Raw genomic sequence first — 18,207 nt, 5'->3', positions numbered from 1 at the left:
AGGGCGGAGTCCCGAGGAACACCTATTAATGACGAGCATGTTAGAAAGTAGCGTAAGAACTCATTTTTAGAAACTAAAGGCTGCTCGGACCTCGTTTGAAGGTATGAAATAACTGAATTTCCCACACTTGCAGTATTATTATAACAGGATAACATCCATGTGATTTTGGTTAAATGTTTTTGTGCTTTTTTAAGTGCATAGAGGGAAAATGTCTATTGGAAAATGTTTATCCCTAAGGGTAATAAGGCTATGTGTACAACACAGTTGGGACATGTTTATACGTAACAATGTTGTTTGTTTAAATTTGTAGTGATTCCCCTGAAGAAGGGCTACATTATAAGCCCGAAATGCATTGGGAACCAGCAGAATCACTAAAGATTTGTTTGAAAGTACAAGCATGCGACAGCAAGAAGTTTTTAACACAGCTGCCGTGTAGAAGCAGTGTCACTTTCCACGGTCTACCCTGTAACAAGCACAACTGAGGAAACAATTTGAATACAAAATAAAAGGATAAAAATGTGAAATTATTGACAAACTTTTGATATACGCCGTTCCGGCAAATACGGCGCGCTCGAACTTGAAGTTACCCGCTTCAATCTCACTTGCATCTATTCACCATGTGGTTTCAGGACAGACCGCTATTTAGCGCATGCCAAACATTGTAAACATGGACTAAATCAATAAAGAGTTAAAAAGCAAATAGGAGTGCACTTGACCTCGCACGTTGTTTTCATATCCTTGTCCTAAATCAAGTTGCACCCAAGATTACCGAGGACAAAACCTACAGAAAGAACCATTACCCATCTACTAAACCCAACTCGTGGATACTTTCGAACCGTTACAACGTTGCCATATCTTTTTACAGACTTATTTCTATGTGTGTTTCCATCTATAACGTTCTGATTGACATGTATTACACAATCCAGGGAGGGCGGGGCACACAAATGCACTATCTTTAAACCAAGGCTACAGTATGATTACAATGTTGCATACGTTTTGAAGAAAGTGGAGGGAGAATCGGGGTTGTATACATGGCATTATGGGACCCGTAGTGTAAGGGTGTTTCCATCTACCGTTTCATTGGTTAAAAATAACAGGGCGGAGTCCCGAGGAACACCTATTAATGACGAGCATGTTAGAAAGTAGCGTAAGAACTCATTTTTAGAAACTAAAGGCTGCTCGGACCTGGTATGAAATAACTGAATTTCCCACACTTGCAGTATTATTATAACAGGATAACATCCATGTGATTTTGGTTAAAGGTTTTTGCGATTTTTTAAGTGCATAGAGGGAAAATGTCTATTGGAAAATGTTTATCGCTAAGGGTAATAAGGCTATGTGTACAACACAGTTGGGACATGTTTATACGTAACAGTGTTGTTTGTTTACATTTGTAGTGATCCCCCTGAAGAAGGGCTACATTATAAGCCCGAAATGCATTGGGAACCAGCAGAATCACTAAAGATTTGTTTGAAAGTACAAGCATGTGACAGCAAGAAGTTTTTAACACAGCTGCCGTGTAGAAGCAGTGTCACTTTCCACGGTCTACCCTGTAACAAGCACAACTGAGGAAACAATTTGAATACAAAATAAAAGGATTAAAATGTGAAATTATTGATGAACTTTTGATATACGCCGTTCCGGCAAATACGGCGCGCTCGAACTTGAAGTTACCCGCTTCAATCTCACTTGCATCTATTCACCATGTGGTTTCAGGACAGACCGCTATTTAGCGCATGCCAAACATTGTAAACATGGACTAAATCGATAAAGAGTTAAAAAGCAAATAGGAGTGCACTTGACCTCGCACGTTGGTAATATATAAATGTCATGTCTGCCAGACGAGAAATACTTTGCCCACTATGTGGGGAAGATAGGCCTTGGGAGCTAGATGAACTGCTAAGAGCTACAGATAGTTGCGGTGTAGGCATTGGTGACTGGGATTCCACTTGTCTTGGACAGTTAGGTTTTGTAGATGCACAAGCTGTAATGGTAATCTGCAGAACTGGGTTGAGAGAAAGCTGCCCTTGCAACAAATTGTTGGTGTCCACCACTGCAGAGAGCGATAGGTGAGGTGGCTGATTAATATTAGATTGTTCTAATGACCCTCGCCAGAGACCATTAATGCATTAAACATTCTTAAACATTCTTGCAGCAGTGTAACCTGTAGGAAAAATGTGGGCAACTATGGCAATGGAAGAGACCATCATGGGTGGCAAGGTATTGCTTGGCTGGGGCAGCTCCTTTGCCAATACTTTTGGAGCAGTTAGCACAATAGGCACCTCTGAAGTAGCCTTTTGTGAAGGACTGCTGGGATGCCTGACCCTGGAAAGATGTGGGGGCTCCAGGGGAGATGGTTTTGAAGTCTCCATGATACGGTGACCAGCAAAAGGACCCATGGAGAGGACGTTTGTATAGTGCCCATGGCCTTCGCCTTCTCCAGGTCTTTCTTTATCTTCGTCAACATGTCATCAACTTGGGGCCCAAATAGATGTTCCCTGTCAAAGGGCAGGATGAGGAGATGATGTTGAACGTCCAGCTTGAAGCTAGAGACATGGAGCAAAGTGTGTCTGCGGAGGAGCATGCTGGTATTGATGCAGCGAGCTAGAGTGTCAGCGGCATCTAGGACACGGCGAATAGTGGTATTAGAAATGAGCTTGCCCTCTGAGATTACCTCATGCCCTCTCTTACGGTGTTCTTCTGGGAGATGTTGGAGGAGATCCTCCATCTGAGATAATTGGGCCCTGTCGTATCTGGAAAGCAGGCCAATGGAGTTGGTGATGAGTCAATGATTAGCTGATTGCAGTGCAATGTGCTTGCCAGCTGCGTCTGGGCGCTTGCAGTCTTTGTCCGGTGGTAGGGGGTTGCCAGTACCTTGTATATTGGCCAATTTGCAGGTGGTATGCACCACTAGTGAATCAGGAGGGAGTTGGCTCCTAACGTAGAGAGGGTCGGATGGTGAAGCCTTCTACTTCCTGTCGACTTGGACAGTGATTACTCGAGCGTTCACCGGATCCTTGAAAATGTCATGGGCTCGTTTAAGCATGCCCGTTAGCATGGGCAAGTACTGCATGGAGTGATGGGAGGAAGAAAGATTCGAAGAGGAAGTCCTCTGCGACAGGTTCCTTGTGCACATGCACCTTATGGTATGGTGGAGCGCTAAGTTGGACCTTGTAGTAAGAGGAAGTGTCATCTGGAAGGTAGGACCGGGCAGGGCACAGGTCAGGATCCTTATCCTATGGAGGGTCCCCGCCATAAGAAACCCATGGGTCTCCCTGCGGGGGCATAATATATATTCACCCATGTTCGCCAAGGTCAGCATGTGGTGACCCATGGGGTGAACAAGAAAGAGGGTCAGCAAGAGAAGCAGGTGGAGATAGTGATGCTAGGTGCCTGGGTGGTGTGGTGGAAGGAATGGGCAGTTCAGGCTCAGGGAGTCTACTGGTGGCCTTGTGTTGTTTTTTTAGCTGCTTAGCCGGTGGTGGGAGCTCCAGGACCTCCTCGATACTAAGCTGCCTAATTGAAGGCTGAGTGGTGGACTTTTTTGGCTGCGCAATAATTCAACCCCAATGGGGTGAATGACACTATCCCTCTGATGGGCATCGGGTGTGTCCTGTAGTTTTTGGAGGACCAGTTCGACGGACAATTTTCCTTTCTGCACTTAATGCTTTAGCACCTGGGCCGATTTTGCTTTTGACGCTGGTGGGTTTGGATCCGATGGTTGAGTTGGTGCCGAGCTGGGAGCAGGTGGAGTGGAATAGGTCAGCTTTAGGTTCTTCGGTGCAGAACCGAGGCAGGACGTGGTGTCCGAAGTGGTCGGTCAGTGCTGATCATACCATGAAGTCAATGGTAGCCTAGAAGCCTGTCTATGGGTCCAGCATGGCTAAATGCCCCTTATGGAGTGGTTGGTTGTCATGTGATCAGTGGGAAGGGGAGTCAGGACTGTAATCATGACTTGTTGAGCCTGTGGGAGGCTTTGGATCTCTAGGTAGCAGACATAGCTGGTCCTCTTCGTCCATGGCTGACTGCTCCTGATTATATTTCTCCTCGAGGTCCTGGGCACCTAAGAGGTCTGGGTGTGTTTTCAACACTGCTGTGTGAAATCTTGAATCTACAGGCCTGACAATCTCGAAGAGTCTTTTTCAAGCAGACGGTATGGCAGGCGTCACTGGAGGCCTCATCGTGCTCGGGTAGGAGGTAAAGATTACAGACCTGTTGAAGATCAAACCAGAGTATTTCACATGTCACACAGGGCAGCATTGAAAAGGTGTCCATTCCATCACAGACAAGGCATAGTGAGTGAGGAACAACCAAAGGGTAAAGGCCCCAGACAAAACTTCAGGAGATAACCCGATATGAAAGAAGAGGCACACGATCAAAGACAATGCCGACTGAGGGGGAAGAACTAAGAAGGCCAAAAGAAACACCTCCATGGAGTCGATCCGGAGCACGGGAACACACGTCCAAACACCACAGTGGAAAGAAAAGAACCTAACAATGGAGACGATGACCATGCACATTACCAGCAAGAGGTGGAGTCACACTTCCTCATGACTTGAGAAGAATTCTTCAAGAAAAAACAACTTGCACACATACGTGGTGCCACACTAGATGGCAGGAGAATGCACAGCATGAGTATCTACAGCCACACATCTCGAACATAAACTTTCATAGTGCCCACTGCAAGGGCTTGCTCACAGGACCGGGCATAAATGGACTTCACTGACTGATGCCTGGCAGCAAGGATGATATCCTCAGGTGGTAGATTGAACACAGTTATCTCTTGCCACCCAATTACCACGCATGGAGGTGTAGATTGCACACGTTTGGGTGCAGAACACTGCCCTGAAGATCCGTCAGAAGCGGTAGCTTGACTCAAGTATAGATGCTCATGCCCAGCAATTCCGGAACCACACTTACCTAGCCTAATCCAGAGCCACTGGGATAATTTGGGCCCCATTGTTCCTGATCTTTTTCATAACTCAGGCAGCAGAGGCAGAAAGGCATACAGAAGTCCAGTGCTCCACTTAAGCCTGAATGAGTCTCCTAGGAAAAACTCCAACATGAATAGGCTTTGACATTATACGTTCTTTGGGTGCCAAAAAGATCCAACCAGGGTCCTTCCTATGGTCGGATGAAGCCCTATGCCAACTCGTGATTTAATATGTCCTGCACCTGTTGCAGTGGAGGAAGGGCAGTGAATCTCACTGTGTCCAGAACAGCTCATATAAAAGGATGCCTCTCTGCAAACACATTAGGTGTGACTTTGGCTCGTTGATTGAAAATCCCAGCAATTTTAGGAGGTTCGGACAAATGCCATCCCTTTAGTAATCACCTGAAGGGTGGTGGTAAGGTGAAAAGGGAACACAGCAAACTCAAGAGGCTCCTGGTCAGCCTAGAACCACAGGTAACACCTGTGGGACTGCAGGACAGGTACATTAAAGTATGCACGTACTTTGTAGGTCCAAGACTACCATCCAGTCACCAGGATCCAGGGCAGACAGAACCTGGCCAGTGTGACTAAATTGAATTTGTTCTTCCCAAAAAGGCATTTAGAGAGTAAGGAGCTAAAATAAGACTACTGCCTCTATGCTTCTTAAGCTAGAGGAAATAGCAGGATCAACAAGCCATCCCTATTTCTGAGGCCAGCACCCTATTGATGGCACATTTAGACAGTACAGCTTGCACCTCTTGTCGTGAAATGGATGGGTGATACTCTAAGAGCTGTGTTGGACTTGGCCCTTCTGGCAGGTTCACCCCTAAACTTTTTGCTTTTAATGGTGACCTGGTGATTGTGATTTTTGGTTTCTGCGCACTTTCACTGTGTCCCAGTGGAAAGTGCGTGCACACTCTGAGTGCATGTGGTGAGATAGGCCTGCCCTCCCATAGGAATGCATGGGGAATGTATGTGTCCCTGGTAGTTCCTGATGCGTGGGGTGTGCAGGCTCGAGTCTGGTATGTGCAGACTCGTGTGATTGAATGCTGCGCAATGATGTATGCGGCGTGTATGTGTCTAGTGTGGAAGTGCCACTTCTAGACATGGGTGTGCGTGTGCAGTGAGTGTGCTGGCACGTGATTGGCTGGAGCTGGCTGGTGAGCCTGGCTCCAGGAGTCTGGGTGGGTCTGCCCAGGTGGTGAGTGTGGAGATTAGCATGAGTGATGTGAGGGAGGGGTGCACCTGGGTCCTGAATAGGGCTGGGCTTTCCCCACACAATGCTGGCTCCGCCCCCTGTCCTGACCCTAGCCCTGCCAGTGAATAGAGTGAGGGGCTGAGCACATCAATAGTGCTCACAAACCAGCTGTGACTGGTTTTTCCCCTCACCCTGAAGCCAGACAAAGGATTTATTAGTATAAAAAGGGGCTGTGTCCCCTTACAAATGTCTGTTCCTGATCCTGACTGGAGGGGGGCCTGCTGCTGCTGGGCGCCAGGAAAGACCGCTACTAGGACCACCTTCCTGCCAGGAGGGACCAGTGAGCTGGCCCTGGGCCCAGCCTTGCCCCCCCAATCCTGCTGCATTCCAAGGACTTTTTGCTGGATTTTGTGTTGCCCTATAGCGCCTGAAAGCGCTTGTCTTTGGCCCCTAGCGCTTGAGAGCGCCTTATTTTTCACTAGCGCCTGGGAGCACTTTTATGTCCGCTAGCCGGGGAGCGCTTTATTTGCTAAGGTCGGGGCGCACCCGTCATTCCTTGCGTGCTGTGCGGTGGAGCGGAGTAGCGCGGGTGCCCACTCCGCTCATTGCCGCACTTTCTCAGCCGGTGCCCACCCGGCATTTGCCCCACTGGATTGCTGTCCCGCGGCTGCCCACGCCGCACTCTGCTGCTTTCAAGCCGCTTCCAGGGACAGAGGTACGCCTTGAACAAAGGCGTCGCCCGCCAGAAGAGGACACCAGGGTACGGCTCCAGTACGCCACGAACGTACGCCTGAGGCGTACAAAAACGCACTAGCCTTTGCTTTTCTCCCTTGCGAGACGTACCGCCTTGGTCCTTTGGCAGTACGCCTCGCACCAGCCTGCAGTGACCGGAGTACGCGTCTCACGCGGGATGCGTGAGACTCGGTAGGCTCCTGTGCCGGTGATCCTACGAGGCGCACAGAAGCGCTACGAGGCATTCCGGCCTCAACGCACAGCGCTCCCAAGAGAGGGGGGGGGCTCCACCCGCGGGCACAATCCTTCTCTAGAGCCACGGAGGCTCTCAGTGCCAGAAACCTATTTCGAGCCCCCAGGAGGGGGGCTCCATCGTAGCGGGGGATTTGTGAAAACAGAGATACGAGGCTCAGAGGACGCGGTGCGGTTCCGAGCCCACCAGAGTTCTAGGGGCATGCTTTCTCCGAGTCCCCAAGGGGGGATTCCTACGATTTCAGCGCCACAGTTGTTTCCAGAGCCCAGAGAGGCACCTTTCTTCAGTGGTAGAGCGGCCCCGGGAAGGCAGCGGGCCGCTCCCACCTTGCCCCACACTGTGTTAGAGCCACGAAAGCTCCAGGGGCATACCTTGCTCAGAGCCACGGAGGCTCCAGGGGCATACTTTGTTCAGAGCCTGTGAGGCTCCAAGGTTGGCCCCATCATTTTATCTACAGCTGCCTAGCACTTAGTGGGCAGCTGCCACATTTAGGCCCCCCTGACTTTGGGGCACAGGGCGTCCTAGCCCCAGAGAGGCCAGTTGGCCTAGGGATAGTCACAGGTGGTGACTTATGTGAGTGCTGCGCAATTGTTCTTACACCGCTGAATGTTTTTAGGCATCATGTGTTTTCCTTCCCTGCACCTCTGAATGTTGTGATGCATCATGTGTAATATGTTCATGCTTATACCCCTAAATGTATGGTGATACTTAGGTGGTTCTTCTTCCTAGTAAAGGTGTTGCTAGTGAGGTCCTGGTTCCCTGCGTGATATTTTCCTAACGTGGTTAGGGTTGCGTAGGTGGTACTTACCTGGTACCAGCGATTATTGGTTGTGTGCTACAGTTGCTATTTTGGGCTGCTGTGATTATTATTCTATGATCTACAACGTGCTATTTCTAACAGTATTTCTAGTTCTAAAAGTGCATATTCCTGACAGTGGTCCAGGCGGCCCTGTCCTGTACATATCCCCTGTAAATTCTGCCCGTGCCTGTTGGCACATTGTAAAGTGTGTGTTTTTATCTAATGTGTTTTGGTATAATAATAATAATAATAATATTGCCATTTATAGAGCGCCTGGTTACACTAAAACAGTGTGTCCCCGCGCTGTAAATTGCTGTAAGACCCTAGAAGGCAGAAGACCGGAGGGAGGGGGAAAATTAAGCTAGAAACAATAATTGTAATTGGCAGGGAAAAGATGGGTTTTAAGTTTTGAACGGAATCTTGTTTCTGAGGGCTCCATACGAAGATCTATGGGCAGTTCGTTCCAGTGTTTACTTGCCAAAAACCTAAAGGAACGGCCTCCCATCCTGGCCTTGCGAATGCGAGGGAGTTTAAACAGCATTGCTCCGGCCGATCTCAGGTTCCGGATGGGGCGATGGACGGTAAGGAGCTTTTGCAGGTATCTTGGGCCCTTTCCTTGGGCAATGCGGTGGGCAAAGCAAAGCGCTTTGAACTTAACACGCTCCCTGATGGGGAGCCAGTGAAGTCTTGACAGAGCCAACTTCCCAGATGCTCTGCGGGGCAGATTGAGAACCAGGCGTGCAGCAGCGTTTTGTACACACTGCAGTTGGTGTAAGCCTTTCTTACTTAAACCTAAAAGCAGGGCATTACCGTAGTCAAGATGAGGTGTGACTAATGCGTGGATGAGGCTTCTCCTAGCGTTGATGGGAAGAAGGTCGAGGATTTTGCGAAGAGTTTTGAGTATGCTGTAGCATCTACCCGTGACTTTGCTGACCTGGTGTTTAAAAGAGAGATCAGCATCAAGCATAACTCCGAGGTTCCTGACTGATTCCGATGGAGAAGGAATTGCGCCCAGTTCAGTTGGCCACCACTCAGGTGACCAGTCACAAAAGGATTTACCGATGACTAAAAGCTCCGTCTTGTCGCCATTAAGGCGTAGGCAGTTGTTATTCATCCAGCCTGCTACTGACAGAAGGCAGTTGGAGAAATTGGTGGCATCTTCCTGATTGTGCGTGAGTTTAATCATGAGTTGGGTATCGTCAGCATACGTGACAATATCCACTCCGAAAGATTGCACAATGTGGGCCAGGGGTTCCATATAGAGATTGAACAAGGTAGGGCTCAAACTGGAGCCCTGTGGAACCCCATGTCTCAGCTTCCTGGGGGAGGATTTGAATGGAGGACAATGCATTTGAAAACTCCTGTTTTCAAGAAAAGATTTAATACATTCAAAGGCAGATCCTACCACTCTCATATCCGAGAGGCGAGACAGCAGCGTTGTGTGCAGCACGGTGTCAAAAGCTGCACTAAGATCTAGAAGTACCAACGCCATATAACCTTGTGTGGAGTTTCCTTTGTGGTGGGCCTTGGGTGTTGTTGCTGGGTGCGCGCGCAAACACTTAACTGTTGCCTCAGAGTTTAGCCTTACTGCTCGTGTCACGTTACCAAGGGGGTGAGCAGGGGTTATCTTGGCGTGTAACTCCCTTGCCCTGACGTGGAAGTGGTGGTCTCTGACTGACTTTGGCACAAGCCCTGGCCAGCCGGGGATCCCATTTCTAACATTGGCTGGCAGCAGAAGGGATCCGGATTTGTGTTTGCGTTGTACCGCAGTGGCAACTGGCCGCACTACAAAACTCTGCATTTTAGATGACCACATTTTGGGGATTATTGTTTTTTTGAAGTTCCATAGTTCTTCTCCTAAAGGTATCATTGTGTAATCGTGTCCAGTACATTTGTTCCCCGCCCTGCGCCCAGAGTTGGTACCTGTGTCACGTGTGGTCAGGTTGAGGAATCAGGGGTGGTAGAAACTGCCTTACCAGTCCAAGGGGGGGTTGTGTGTGGATGAATGGTGTGTTGCACTGGACAAGTGAGTGTGAGTTCTCTGGGATAGGGAACTTGCTGAATACCTTTGTGAATTGTGTACTCCTGTGTTAAGCTCAGACCCCTAGGTTCCCTGTCTAATCTTTTCTCTAGAACGTCCGCCAAAATGGAACCTGCTTTTGATTTAGGTGATCTAGCTTGGTACAGTATGTAGGAGTTGGAAAGGTTCTGTAGAGAGAGAGACATAGGGGTGGGTGAGTCAGACACTCTGTACGAACTTAGGGGCCAACAATCAACAAAGAGAGAGAGAGGGTTCAAGGGCACTCTTAGTCCCCAGTCAGTAAGCAAATAAACAAAGGAAGAGTGTCCGTTGGAGGAGCATTTAGAACTGATTGTAGCACGTAAAATATGAGGCCAGATGAAAGTGGTCAGATGACTAGACCAAATTTCAAGAAAAAATGCTGGATTTTTTCAGGAAACCCTCACTCACCCTAGGGTGAGTGAGGGTTTCCTGAAAAAATCCAGCATTTTTTCTTGAAATTTGGTCTAGTCATCTGACCACTTTCATCCGAACTTAGGGGCCACCTGATCCTATGGTATAAGAATCAAAGGGATCTTGAGCGCAGTAGGGAAAGGGCCCGGGCCTCACACCAGGAGGGTGGTGGGTCTGTGGGGAGCCCTGAAGACGCTGAAGAGGAGGGAGAAGATGACAGTGCATGGATACCAGCAGATAGCGAAGACCCCATAGACAGGGAGTCCCTTGCTGGGTCCAGTGTAGGAAGCCGCACCTCATCCCCTTCCCTGTTCCCAGAGGAGGATAGGAAGTTAACCTTAGAGGAGAAAATGGCATTAGGAGCTCATGAGTTGAGTCTTAGGACGTTGGCCCTTGAGCAACACAAGCTAGAGACTGAGAGGATCTAAGCGCAGGAGAGGATAGAGGAGGCTGAGAGGGCCTTCACCAGAGAGAAGTTAGCTCTGGAGGGTGGACTATTCCCTGCGCAAAGTTTTAATTTTCTGGACTCCCCAGGGCGGGTTGAGTCCAGTGGTGGCAGCTATATAGAGTCCCATGTGAGCAGTCCCATTCCTAGTTCCCCGGGTATGGAACCTGTTTCCCAAGAGGAGGAGAACAGGTTGAAGTTCAGGAACCTTAGGAAACCACCTCACCAGAGGTTGGGGTATTTTGTGGATGACTGTTCTGATGCAATGGAGGAGTGGCTGGCGGCTAACCCGGACGATGAGAGGGACTGAGTAGTGAATATGTTTCTCAAAGAGCAGTTGCTCAGTATTTATTGTCCAGAGTTGCGCCAGCACCTGTCGAAGTTTGGATACTTTTGCTCTTGGAAGCTTGCTGAGGAAGCCGAGCGCTGGGAAAGTGCTAGAGGTTCTCTAGAGTCATTAGGGAGTGACTCCAAAAGTAGTGGTTCAGGTATCTTCCAGCCCAGCGTGGTGGAAGAGGCTCAGTGTAGCCCAGCCGCGGGACAGCAATCCAGTGGGGCAAATGCCGGGTGGGTACCGGCTGAGAAAGTGCGGCAATGAGCGGAGTGGGCACCTGCGCTGCTCCGCTCCATCGCACAGCACGCAAGGAATGACGGGTGGGCCCCGGCCTTAGCAAATAAAGCGCTCACCGGCGCTAGCGGACATAAAAGTGCTCCCAGGCGCTAGTGAAAAATAAGGCGCTCTCAAGCGCTAGGGGCCAAAGTCAAGCGCTTCCAGGTGCTATAGGGCAACACAAAATCCAGCAAAAAGTCCTTGGAATGCAGCAGGATTGGTGGGGCGGGGGGCAAGGCTGGGCCCAGGCCCAGCTCACTGGTCCCTCCAGGCAGGAAGGTGGTCCTAGAGGCGGTCTCTCCTGGCGCCCAGCAGCAGCAGGCCCCCCCTCCAGTCAGGATCAGGAACAGACATTTGTAAGGTGACACAGCCCCTTTTTATACTAATAAATCCTTTGTCTGGCTTCAGGGTGAGGGGAAAAACCAGTCACAGCTGGTTTGTGAGCACTATTGATGTGCTCAGCCCCTCATTCTATTCACTGGCAGGGCTAGGGTCAGGGCAGGGGGCGGAGCCAGCATTGTGTGGGGAAAGCCCAGCCCTATTCAGGACCCAGGTGCACCCCTCCCTCACATCACTCATGCTAATCTCCACACTCACCACCGGGGCATCCCACCCAGACTCCTGGAGCCAGGCTCACCAGTCAGCTCCAGCCAATCACGAGCCAGCACACTCACTGCACACGCACACCCATGTCTAGAAGTGGCACTTCCACACTAGACACATACACGCCGCATACATCATTGCGCATCATTCAATCACACGAGTCCGCACATATCAGACTCGAGCCTGCACACCCCATGCATCAGGAACTACCAGGGACACATACATTCCCCATGCATTCCTATGGGAGGGCAGGCCTATCTCACCACATGCACTCAGAATGCGCACGCACTTTCCACTGGGACACAGTGAAAGTGTGCAGAAACCAAAAATCCCCATCACCAGGTCACCATTAAAAGCAAAAAGTTTAGGGGTGAACCTGCCAGAAGGGCCAAGTCAAACAAGCTGCCTTAATGTATGCAAAAGCTGTGGTTTGTCCAAAAGGAACAGAACGTAATAGCCGTTCTGGATGATCTGAAGGACCCATCTGTCAGTGGTGATGGGCTGCAACCCTGGGAGAAAATGTGGAATCTTGCCTCTCACAAGGTGGTTTTGCACTGCTAAGGGCAAACTAAAGCAGCTTTGAGGCTGATGCCGCAGGGGAGCGAGACTGGGAAGATTGGGGTCTCTGGTGACGCTGTCTGTCTGATCCATGTCCACAGCCACAAAAAGGGCAGAGATGATTGCAGCGGGTGGGGGAGTGCAGAGAATGGCTTAGTGTGGTCTATGTACCATACCTCTGGAGCAGACCTGGAAGGACCGAAACTGATGAAGGAACTGTCATCAACTTTATCACCAGAAAAGCAGGATCTGTCAAAACACATATCCATGAGGGATGCCTATACATCTCCAGAAAAGCCTGTGGATTTCATTACACTAGTGCCGACTGCTCGCCTCAAATACAGGCAGTATACAGGCCGGCACAAACTACATATTTGGCTGCATCCTGAATGGTGTGAGCCAAGGAGGCCCTGAACAATTCCGGGACTGCAAGCAAGATGCTTCTGGACATTTCCCAGAGGGCATGCGTTAAACAGCCTAGGAGGGCCCAGGTACTGCAGAGAACAAATGTTTCCCAAATTCCTCAATCCTTTTCGACTTCCTATCGGTGGCTGGGTCATGGGGAATAAATTAGGATTCACCTTGCTGGTGGAAGCTTGGACCAATAAACTCTAAGAAGGAGGAGGTTAAGTAAGAAAATTAGGGTCGCCACATGCCAGTCATTGCCGTCCGGCTAAATGCCTCTTCACTAGTGGGCAAGTGCAAACTTTAGACCAAGTGCCGACAAAAGTATCAGTTAGGGCTTCGTTGAACAGAAGTAAGGGCACATATGCAGTTGGCCCAGGCTGAAGAACTTTGTAAGCATATTTGTTTTAACCTCAGCACCATGTCAAATGACCACAACAAACAGAGCACTCTTTTGTTAGTGGCCCATGGCCACGGTATATGTGCAACGATCAAGCCCACTGGCCTCTTGTAAACCTATATATAAGCGGTCTTCATCATAATGTGGGAGTAAGCAATCCCCATCTTCTTTATTGCAATCTCCAAGTGGCACCAAACTGTGGCCAGAGTCAGAACCAAAAAGCTTGTGGAGCAACTGAGGACTGATTTGTCATAGAGGGAGTATTTTGTAAATCTGGGCGGTGAACTCCGCTTGCAGAGTTTGCAGAGTTTTCTGCACTCCGCTTTACGCAGAGTTTTTTCCCTCGCTCGCGTTAATCAACGTAAAGTTGGCGAGCAAGGAAAATCAACCTCCTGGCGAGATTTCTCAACGTCGGCGGTCAGATTTCTCATGGCAAGTGGTCGCGTATGCTCGCGACCGCTTGTGTTGAGAAACCGCCCGCTTACGTTGAGAAAGCTGCTGCACGAGTAAAAATCTACTCGAGTGGCAGAAAGAAAGCAGAACACGCTTGCGCTGTGCATGATGCCATTCGCGATGGTTGCACAGTGCGGACAAGCACCTAGCACTGAAAATCACCACAAACTGCATTTATCTGTAGTAACTCCGCCGCTCGCAGAGCTCCGCATAGTGCAGCAAAGTTTTTTTGCACTTCACGGAGTTCCGCATAGCAGGACTCAGCGAACTCCTCCCAGGTTTAATATTTTGTCAAAATGTATTTGTATGGAAACTTGGGGGCCCTACAGCGGAGTCAGAGCGCAAACTCTGTCAGGGCCGAGATGGACTGGGCTCAGGGTTAGACACTGGAGTCAGCGGATGAACCATCTCATGCACCAGCAATGTTAGGACCTGTGTGGACCAGGAAGGGACTAGCTTAAGTCTTGGAGCCAGAGTCAAGGCAGAGCCCCATGCGGGCTCCAGGGGCTCAGACTGCACTGAGGATGGATCCGCCGGTAGTAACCCGGCCGGAGGTCCCTGCAGAACTCCTTGAGGCCTTAATGCATGCTAGAAAAAGCCAGAAGAGTGCCAAAAATACTCAGCATGTCCTGCATAAAAGTCTCTACCTGCTGTAGTGTTGCTGATGGCCTGGAGAACCCTGGGCATTTTAGATCAACTGTGGAATCTGCTCCTCAATCAGAGATGGCGAGTGAGATCAAGTAGCACCTTGGCACCCCTGCATATTTTATTTAGATAGAGAGTGGCGGAATAGGGTTAAGGCCTGTTTCACTGTCTTGTGTTTCTACTTCAATTTGGACTTTAACTTACCAGATAACCTCCTCAGCTGTTAAAAGGACCTGTTGAGAGTGGGAACAGGTCAGCGCCCTCAACTTAGAGTGATATATCAATATCTAGGGGAATGCCCGAATGACCCCAAAATATCTGGGCATGATACAAGTAAACATACATGTGGTATATTATGGGAAAAGATCATAAATTAGTTGGTAACACAATGAATACTTAAATTAGTCACTGACATATATGTCTGATTTCAAAATGCATGTTTTATTTCACTGATTAGTGGCGTAACAATCGTCACTCTTGGTACTGGTACCTGGAGTGTGTCTTTAACATTAATATTAAACATCAAAGTGAACACAAAAAAGAAAAGGAAAGTAACTGGCAACGTTTTAAATGCAACAAAGTAAATGTAACAAAATAAATGTAACAACTAGAATCTTCTTTCAGTCTTCCAGTTGAAATGTGATGGCACTTCTTATTTAATGTGCAGTCCACATAGGAGGTAGCCCTTTCAATTGTATCACATGGAGGACAATCCTGTACTCTATTTCGACAGTATGTGTCTGAATTGTTATTTGGTGGATTTAAGATTGGAAGGCTCCTCCAAAATAAAATGTTGACGTGTTTCAGCCCTCGTTACTGTGGGCCTTCTCAGGACAATGGAAGAAAGAAGGACCTTGGGCGCCAGTGGTGTGGTGTACTGTACATAGTAGGATTATCCAGGTATGCAGGGTGCTTGCACAGGAGTTTGCGGGGGGCAAGATAGCAATCTCAAGTTGAAAAGGCGGTCGTGCGATGGTCCTCAGCCGGGCAGCTGTGTGAGTGATAAAGGAGCTGCGGAGTGCGCCGCGTTAGTAAATCGGGTCGCACTGGAAGAGGCTGTGAGAGCCTTCAATGATCTGTGTCTATGCTGGTCAGAGATTGTAGCAGAAAAAAGCCTTCGTCCGCTAGAGAAGAGGTGATTGGAACTGCTGGATGCGCTGTATCAAGTAATCAGGACACAGTGGAAATCCTTCATCCTCTGTGGTCTGGGGGGGGGACGTGGGGAAGTAGAGCACTCCGTAGGCTTGGGCCGGTCTGGAGAGGCCGGCTGAGGGAGGCGTGACTAAGTCTGGGAGCACTGGAGACAACGGTGAGAAGCTTCATCCGCTGTGAAGCGGCAATCACAAGAGTAGTGAAGTAGTGCGGCGGAGTCCTCAGTCTGCTAGGGCTTGTTTGTGATTCACCAGCATGGCTCAAGGTGCATCAGGTGAGTTGAGAGGTCTTGTCGCGTCTGCGGCTGTAGGTGAGCGAAGCAGGACTTGCATGGCTTCTTCCGCTGCCTGGCGACATTTAGCTTTGAGTCCCATACTGCCTTTGGGCGTAAGAGGGCACACTGCTCACAAGACTTGGAGTTGTGCTCCGAGCCCAAAAACTACAGGCACACCATGTGCACATCCAGCACAGAAATCCATTTATGACAGTCATGGCATGCTTTGAACCTTGCCGTTTTAGGTGGGAACATAGTTCCCTTCCAGACTGGAATTCAGGTTGGAAAACTAGTCACACTCACTGAAGAGGGAGCGGAGCTTCAGGTCTGCGTGCAAAGAAAGGAACTGATGTCAGCACACAGAGGGGACTCTTGTATGCAGCTCTGCTCAGTGACTTTTGGGGAGAATGAAGTCAATGTGGAGCCACATGGCACCATCTTGTGGTATGTGGTAGCACTTTTATGAAAAAATGTCTGCATCCAGTGAGGCACCTGGGGGATATTCTAAAGGCTAGGAATCTGCCGTTATAAGTATTTATCAGAAAAGAAGTTCTTTGAGATGTATTTCATCATGGTCAGGAATGTTTCTGAGGCAGTTGAAAACACATGAACTGCTTGGGATTGTAATGACTACAAAGGTAATTCAGGCCACGTTTTGAAAGATATAAAATGGCACTTTTTGGTCACATATACTTTTTCGGACAATATCAGCTTTTCAAGCTATGTAACTTACAGAATAACTTTAAGGAGGAGCAAAGATCTAAATCTCTTCAGGCAACTCCATAGAGAAACACTCTTGGAAGGTTGTAAATGGGAGAAATATGCTCTCTTGAAGAAAAAGAAAAAATCACTATAAATAAACTCCAGGCTTGCATGAGTCCACTGTTGTCGTCAAATGCATCATCTTCCTCACAAAAGGCAAGAAATCTAGGAAATGAAAAGTCTATTTACAAGCACATTAAGTGCAGCAGAACTCTGACGATCTCCACCAGGGGTGGAATTTAAGCTTGTTGGAGAGAGAAAAAGAGCCAGACAACAAGATGTGTAGGCTATATAGACTTGTGCATCAAATGTGTCTTTATTACTCTGTTATTCTTCCAGAAAATATCACAGCATAGTGACAGGAAATAACTACAACATCCAACAAAAAATGAGTTACTAAACAAAAATGCAATCTTCATAAAGGCCAGACTAGGAGCCAGCTTTTAGAATATGATTAAGAGCCTTGGAATTCGACTTATACTGGGAGTGTTACTTCTGACATGCCATGAGGAATACACAATGTAGAAAACGGTTAAGTCTGATTTTGTGCATAGAACATGACTGAACGTTTTTCACAGATTCAAGCATACACCTGTGGATTCTATGTAACAATATAAAGTTGCTGATGTAAAAGCAAGTTTACTATTCAATAAAGATCTGTGTGGTTCATCAAGTATTTCAAGAACACAGAGTAAGGCTTCGGTACACAAACAACTATGATCATGCCTACACTTGTTTAATAAAGAGGTACAACAAGGAGAACTAGGATACAAAATACTTTCTATCACTTATGTGAAATCCTTTTCAAATTTTCATTCACCTCAAGATATAACATAGAGAGCTTAAAAGTTCTTACTTTCTTCGCATGGGGCATTCTCTTAAAAAGTGTCCAATTTTACCACATATCCTACAACATCGATCATTTGGAGCCAGTTCTCCTTCAGTCAAAACCTCGGGGTCAAAGAAGTACTCCTAAAGGGCAAACAAAATAATTAATCCAACATATGTAGCAAGAGGCAGACTGGATGATAATCTTAAAGCAGCATAGTTAGCTTTTGGGCTAAGCTACTCTACATAGAGAAAAGGTAAAGCATAATGTTTGCCTGTGACTATAAGCTATAGAAAACTTTTCAAGTACAGTTACAGGAGAATCTGGATTTTATTAAAGACTTGGAGGCTAAATTTATACAAGCAATTGTTTTATTTGGTCACTCCCCGTAGCACTTGGAAGTTAGACCACTGATATCCTCAAAAAGAATTAGAACATGAACAATTCTATATTAATCCCAACAGTTTGGGAGCTGCTCCATATTGTTTATACTTAATCTGCCACCTCCACTTTCCCAGTCGTCCACTTATCTTTACATCCAACAAAAGAATAGAACATCAAATGTCAAGGTTTTTTTTAAATAACTCAATTACTTTCAAATTAACCTAACACTCCGGGGTGGGTTAGGAGTGACCATGCTAGCATCCAGGTCTGTAATAAAATCCATATTTTCCTGTCACTTA

General features: G+C 48.0%; 1 protein-coding gene across 3 annotated transcripts in view; it reads right to left on the bottom strand.

Annotated features, from left to right (window-relative positions):
• TUT7 (terminal uridylyl transferase 7) overlaps positions 1-18,207 on the bottom strand; it is a 1,540,394-nt gene that overhangs the window by 226,714 nt on the left and 1,295,473 nt on the right. For all 3 annotated transcript variants that reach the window (XM_078675707.1, XM_078675708.1, XM_078675706.1), the window contains exon 24: positions 17,552-17,667. In XM_078675707.1, coding sequence (XP_078531833.1) covers positions 17,552-17,667 — 116 coding nt within the window. The remainder of the gene's footprint in view (positions 1-17,551; positions 17,668-18,207) is intronic.

Source organism: Lissotriton helveticus, chromosome 2_1 (genome assembly GCF_964261635.1).
Source record: "Lissotriton helveticus chromosome 2_1, aLisHel1.1, whole genome shotgun sequence".
Taxonomy (NCBI): domain Eukaryota; kingdom Metazoa; phylum Chordata; class Amphibia; order Caudata; family Salamandridae; genus Lissotriton; species Lissotriton helveticus.
This window is presented reverse-complemented; position numbering and strand designations above follow the sequence as displayed.